The sequence below is a fragment of the Pimephales promelas genome, chromosome 2 (genome assembly GCF_988280905.1).
Source record: "Pimephales promelas chromosome 2, fPimPro1.hap1.1, whole genome shotgun sequence".
NCBI lineage: Eukaryota > Metazoa > Chordata > Actinopteri > Cypriniformes > Leuciscidae > Pimephales > Pimephales promelas.
In genome coordinates, this window is record NC_142770.1 from 13,008,714 (window position 1) to 13,014,830 (window position 6,117).

The 6,117-nt window shown below is 36.9% G+C and overlaps 1 protein-coding gene across 6 annotated transcripts; it reads right to left on the bottom strand.

The window, feature by feature from the left end:
• Positions 1–3,154: 3,154 nt before the first annotated feature.
• Positions 3,155–6,062, bottom strand: LOC148995805 (cytochrome b-c1 complex subunit 10-like). 6 transcript variants are annotated; one of them, XR_016169903.1, is made up of 5 exons: positions 5,518–5,640; positions 4,450–4,496; positions 4,090–4,172; positions 3,908–4,007; positions 3,156–3,807 (listed from the first exon to the last, which is right to left on the bottom strand). XR_016169903.1 is itself a non-coding variant. In XM_089135431.1 (2 exons), the coding sequence occupies exons 1-2, from the start codon at positions 5,999–6,001 to the stop codon at positions 5,639–5,641; spliced, it is 180 nt and encodes a 59-aa protein (XP_088991557.1). In that variant the 5' UTR covers positions 6,002–6,062; the 3' UTR covers positions 4,656–5,638. The 6 variants fall into 6 exon arrangements, 1 of the variants encoding a protein (XP_088991557.1); XR_016169890.1 differs by adding an exon at positions 5,946–6,062 and having other exon boundaries at positions 3,157–3,807; positions 4,090–4,648; positions 5,518–5,762; XR_016169892.1 differs by lacking the exon at positions 4,450–4,496 and adding an exon at positions 5,946–6,062 and having other exon boundaries at positions 3,160–3,807; positions 5,518–5,762.
• Positions 6,063–6,117: the final 55 nt, after the last annotated feature.

A 6,117-nucleotide genomic window follows, 5' to 3' on the forward strand; every position in this document is an offset into this window, starting at 1 on the left:
TAACCAGACATTGTTGATTTTAAAATGCAAAGAATTGAAAATTAAAATAAAGCTCTGTAAACACTTGCATTTTTGTGTCACTATAAGTGTGTCGCATTGGGTAATCAAAAGTTCTCGTCATCACACCTACTTGAACACTTTTTATTTTTAAGAAATTTCATACAAATACTTTATTCCTAGGATCTTACCTCTCATTAACATGTTGGCAAATAATTATAGAAAAAAATACAGATACCAAATATAAATAATAATGTTTTTTAAAAAAAGAAAGTAAACTTAGGTAATTTGTTTCTCTGAGTCTGACTTTACTTGTTTTATGTGGAACATAAATTAAATCAAATTAATTAAATGCTGTTATTAGACTTACTAGATCTAGTAGATGTCACAAGTTGATCGTGTCATTTGCTCAAGTCTGTTGACACCAATACAATGAGCTTAATGAGGCAATTTACAGATCTAACGACATAATTAATGAGGTGAAAACATTATCTATTGACATGAAATAAAAAGGCTTTTCATCTGCTCTGATAATAGTGATGATCCTCCATAGATCATCAACACTAATTCGACAAACCATTCAGGACCAGCAACAGATCATAGAAACAGATTGTTACAGACTGTATACTGAAAGAATAAAATGGTCTAATATTAAAATATTATTTCTCAAATGATACAGTAAAATTGCAGGAACATAAAGACTAACGAAACCCATCTTTATCAAACATTGTAATTCGCCGATATGAATAGTTAATTTTCTAATATATTCATAACAAAGCCGTTCGCTAGCATCTTACCGTTTTGTATGCGGGTAACATACAGGTCTTATTTAAGTGTTTTAGTTAGCACACACGAAGAGCGCTGAACATGATAGAAGCCATTTAGAAACGACCGCGTAAAATGTGTTTTTAAACTGTGTAAAGAGTATTTAACACTTACTTGATCGCAGCTAGTTCCCATGCTGGTTGCACGTGGCAGCCATTTTGGATTTCTGATCAGCGAGTGTGCGGCTGGACACTTCCGGTTTCGCTTTACGTCGGTGCAGGGAGCCAGAGAAAGAAGAAAATTATCTCTTACAGTTGTTTATAGAATCAACTATATCATTTAAAATACTACTGATATATATATATATATATATATATATATATATATATATACACTCACCGGCCACTTTATTAGGTACCCCATGCTAGTAACGGGTTGGACCCTCTTTTGCCTTCAGAACTGCCTCAATTCTTCGTGGCATAGATTCAACAAGGTGCTGGAAGCATTCCTCAGGGAGTTTGGTCCATATTGACATGATGGCATCACACAGTTGCCGCAAATTTGTCGGCTGCACATCCATGATGCGAATCTCCTGTTCCACCACATCCCAAAGATGCTCTATTGGATTGAGATCTGGTGACTGTGGAGGCCATTTGAGTACAGTGAACTCATTGTCATGTTCAAGAAACCAGTCTGAGATGATTCCAGCTTTATGACATGGCGCATTATCCTGCTGAAAGTAGCCATCAGAAGTTGGGTACATTGTGGTCATAAAGGGATGGACATGGTCAGCAACAATACTCAGGTAGGCTGTGGCGTTGCAACGATGCTCAATTGGTACCAAGGGGCCCAAAGAGTGCCAAGAAAATATTCCCCAGACCATGACACCACCACCACCAGCCTGAACCGTTGATACAAGTCAGGATGGATCCATGCTTTCATGTTGTAGACGCCAAATTCTGACCCTACCATCCCAATGTCGCAGCAGAAATCGAGACTCATCAGACCAGGCAACGTTTTTCCAATCTTCTATTGTCCAATTTCGATGAGCTTGTGCAAATTGTAGCCTCAGTTTCCTGTTCTTAGCTGAAAGGAGTGGCACCCGGTGTGGTCTTCTGCTGCTGTAGCCCATCTGCCTCAAAGTTCGACGTACTGTGCGTTCAGAGATGCTCTTCTGCCCACCTTGGTTGTAACGGGTGGTTATTTGAGTCACTGTTGCCCTTCTATCAGCTCGAACCAGTCTGGCCATTCTCCTCTGACCTCTGGCATCAACAAGGCATTTCCGCCCACAGAACTGCCGCTCACTGGATGTTTTTTTCTTTTTCGGACCATTCTCTGTAAACCCTAGAGATGGTTGTGCGTGAAAATCCCAGTAGATTAGCAGTTTCTGAAATACTTAGACCAGCCCTTCTGGCACCAACAATCATGCCACGTTCAAAGTCACTCAAATCACCTTTCTTCCCCATACTGATGCTCGGTTTGAACTGCAGGAGATTGTCTTGACCATGTCTACATGCCTAAATGCACTGAGTTGCCGCCATGTGATTGACTGCTTAGAAATTAAGTGTTAACGAGCAGTAGGACAGGTGTACCTAATAAAGTGACCGGTGAGTGTATATATATATATATATATATATATATATATATATATATATATATATCAGTACTATCACACGAGCAGTCAGATTAATGAATGAAATACAACTGTTCATGAACAGAAGATTGTCTTGGTCTCATGCTGCATACACAATGAGAATAATGCTGTAAATATAGAGTTACAACTACCATTTTATTTGTTTGCATACAATAGCCTGAACATTCACACGTTTGCCCTGTCTTGTTTAAATCTCCATAAATAGAATCAGAATCCAGAGTTTCAAGAAGGGTCGGAATATTGAGTTTCTCTGATCTTCTTGAAACTCTGGATTCTGATAGAGGGCCATGAGACTTATTAGACCTGAGTGCAAAAATGGAGGCTCTAGCCCCTTCCAGAGCTGAGATATTGAGATCCCACATAGCATTTATGCCATTATAAATATCTCAATATATTTTTTGGTTTTCATAGAGGCAGATGAATGGCTTGTTTTAAGATACATTTGACCAAATTTATATTTTATTGACACAAGACAAATGAGTTCATCTGCAATATTAGTTGTGTGGTTTGGATATTTATGAGATGATTTCCTGTAATTTGTTCTCTTCGTCTCAGAATACAGTGTGCTTTTTTTATGTTCTGTGGTTTTGTTGTGCCGTCTTATAAATTTTAACATGGCATATCGTTTTTTTGACCGACCAATGTAAATATGTCAAAGTATCTAAACATGTATTTCAATAAAAGTTAAATATTTTTGCTGTATGTGCAATTGTTGTGTTTTTATACTTCCGTTCCATAGTAAAGGCAAACAATTTTTCAAACTGTATATTAGAATTTATTCACTTAAAGTCCTAAAATTTCACAACTGATGATGAACAAGCAGCCAAACTGCAATCCATGATAAACAGGTTAAAGGTTAAATCATAAATGGCTACAATAGAAATGTACACACAGCTTTACACAGCAAACCATTGTCAGTTTGTCATCAACCAATCAAGTACTTTATACCTACAATAAAAAAAGCCAATTGAATTGAATGAATGGCACTATTTGAGAATACAAAACAGCAGCTCTGACTGTTTGGCAAAAGGTGAAAGTTCATGTATGGCACAAAAGACACTGAAAAGAGGGGTTTTAGGCGCCGTAGACTTAAAAGACCAAAAACAGCACCATATAAACTGGTCCCATGTTTAGGGTTATCATTCAAGGAATCTCCTTATAAACAGATTGAGAAATGGTTTTAAAAATAAATCTGTTTTAAAAAATTGTTGAAAATATTTGAAACAAACAAGACGATCACTTTGCAATGCCGTAGCATCTTAGTAGTGGCGTTCACACACAAACTGTAGTGACGAATAGAGGTCCATATAAACGTGCTGTTCGTCATCCTGGGAAATACGCAGAAGCTGCGGGCGGTTTTACTCCAGCCGTGTTCAAAGTCTTAGGGACTTCTGCAGGTAGAAGGCATTTATATCAAATATAAAATGTTTTAAATCTCCTCAAAAATATAGAAATAAGGAATAACTGGGTAAAATCTTTTTGGTCGCTTACGTCTATTTAGAATAGATGCATGCTGGGTAGGAGACCGCGGAGAGGAATGCTGTCGTCTCGTCTCTCAAAGTACTTGGAGTCCAGACCTACAGGTTCTCCGCTGTTCAGATCAGAGATACAGCTCAGACACAAGGCTATATTAGAAATCAGGAAGTGAATGAATTAATTAAAGAGGAACTCACTTCTCTTTATTGGACGGCTGGGCGAGTGTAGAGGGACTCACTTCTGCCGCTGAAGGTTTTCCACTCATAGGGTTAAACTGGACCTAAAATTTAGTTTAGAACATTATTTTTTTTTAGAAAATACTCATTTTCCATCCGCTCTGTTGCTATAATAAATATGCTACTTGCTAACATCCTTATTGTAGAAACCCATGCAGTTAAAACACTATTTTGACTATAACAACCAAAAAAAACAAAAGTTAAAAAAAAAAAAGAATTATGTGAAGTGCGAACAGAGACTATAATAAAGAATCAAACCACAGAAAAACAAAGTGCATGAAGGAAAAGATGATATGAGAGAGAAGAGGAGACGAGGCCTGCCTTCGGTCCAGACGTCTGATTGTGCAGTGTCAGGACAGAGCGAGTTCCTGAGCTCACACAGGAAAGAGGAAGAGGATATTTGGAGTTTATTGTGGAGGTGCTGGGGAAACCTTGTCCCAAAGGTTCTTTGAACGGGTACCATCATCGTCCAAGTTTTTTTTTTTTTTTTTTTTAATTTTTCTTATTACAATAAAGAAATCTAACAAAGAAAGAACATATGACATTCTCAAAAGTGCCAAAGTGATGACGTCACTTTGTAGGACAACTCGGAAGCTAGTGGCGCATGGGTTCCCTCGGTTGAAAAGCATTTCCCCCATAGACTTTTGGAAAATCGCAAAAAATAAGATATGTGTTTAACAAACAGTTGTGACCCTTACATGTTTTGTCTATCAAGATAATCTTTACAAGTTAGTCCAAAAGTTATACATTTTGAAGCCTATATAAAGTTTTTAAAAAACACAAAAAGACACAATAAAGTTAAAAAAAAAGAACACAAGCAGGTTATAACTGTGTGTTCTATGTCATTGATCAAAACATGAAAATATTTAGAGGCTTTGTTCACCACAGACTTTATTTCAGGCGATTTAGCAAAAACCCATTCAAAAATCCCATAGACTTTAGAGAGAGGGAACCCAGAGTGCTAAACTGCCAACTCACTTCCACGTTTTAGCCTACAGAGTGACGTCGTAACTTCGGCACTCTATTGAATTTGAGAACTGAATGTGAAGATACATAGAGTTTAATTTTCAGTGAGGATCAAATTTTATTGGACTTTATTTCCAAACAAATACATTCAATTTCAAATTATACAATTCAGATTCAGTTTTTGAATAAATTCAATTTTAATTAAACAATACAATTTCAAATTATGTGATTTAAATTCAGTTTTTAATGCAATTATTCAAGTTTAGCCATTCAAATTGAAAAATGGTTCAAATTCAGTTTCTGGTGGCACATATTTCAGCCCATAGAAATGCTAGTTGTTTACAGTCACGTCAACATCCCATTTAACCATTTAGGCACCAAAAACATTATTCAAACATATTAGTGTATAAAATTAAATCTTACAAGTGACAATCTTCTTGAGTCATTCTGGTTGTACGTCGCATCACCAGCGCCGCCTACCGGCGGATCAAGGCATATTTGTTTACTGTCTATGGAATACACAACCGTTTTCTGCAGATCCCATTTAGTCATCATCCTTCTTGAATTTCCCTCTAATGTAGGGAACATAATCCAGAATCAGCCGCCAGTCTGTGAAATAGACAACAGCCACTCCACCAACTGTACCCCATCCGATCAGTGTGGGAACCCTGAAAAGACAGAAACAAACTATTTCAAAAAAAAATAATAATAATAATAATAATAACTAATAAATTAATAGTTACTATGCTATTCCAGAATTATAACAGTGGATGCTAAATGGCAGAAGCCGCTCGGCTCTTAAGTTAACACCTACTTGACTATTAAATAAATCAAGGATGAACATAACTTACCACGTTCTGGCAATTGAGACATATTTAGGTCCGATCAATTTTATTATCTTTTGCATCTTCTCAGACCTCTGTACAGAAAGTAAAGAAGTTGAAATGGCTGTTTCAGGACCCCAGGCTGCCCGTTATCAGCCTGATGGAAAATTCTGTTCATTTGCATAACAGCTAGATTTAT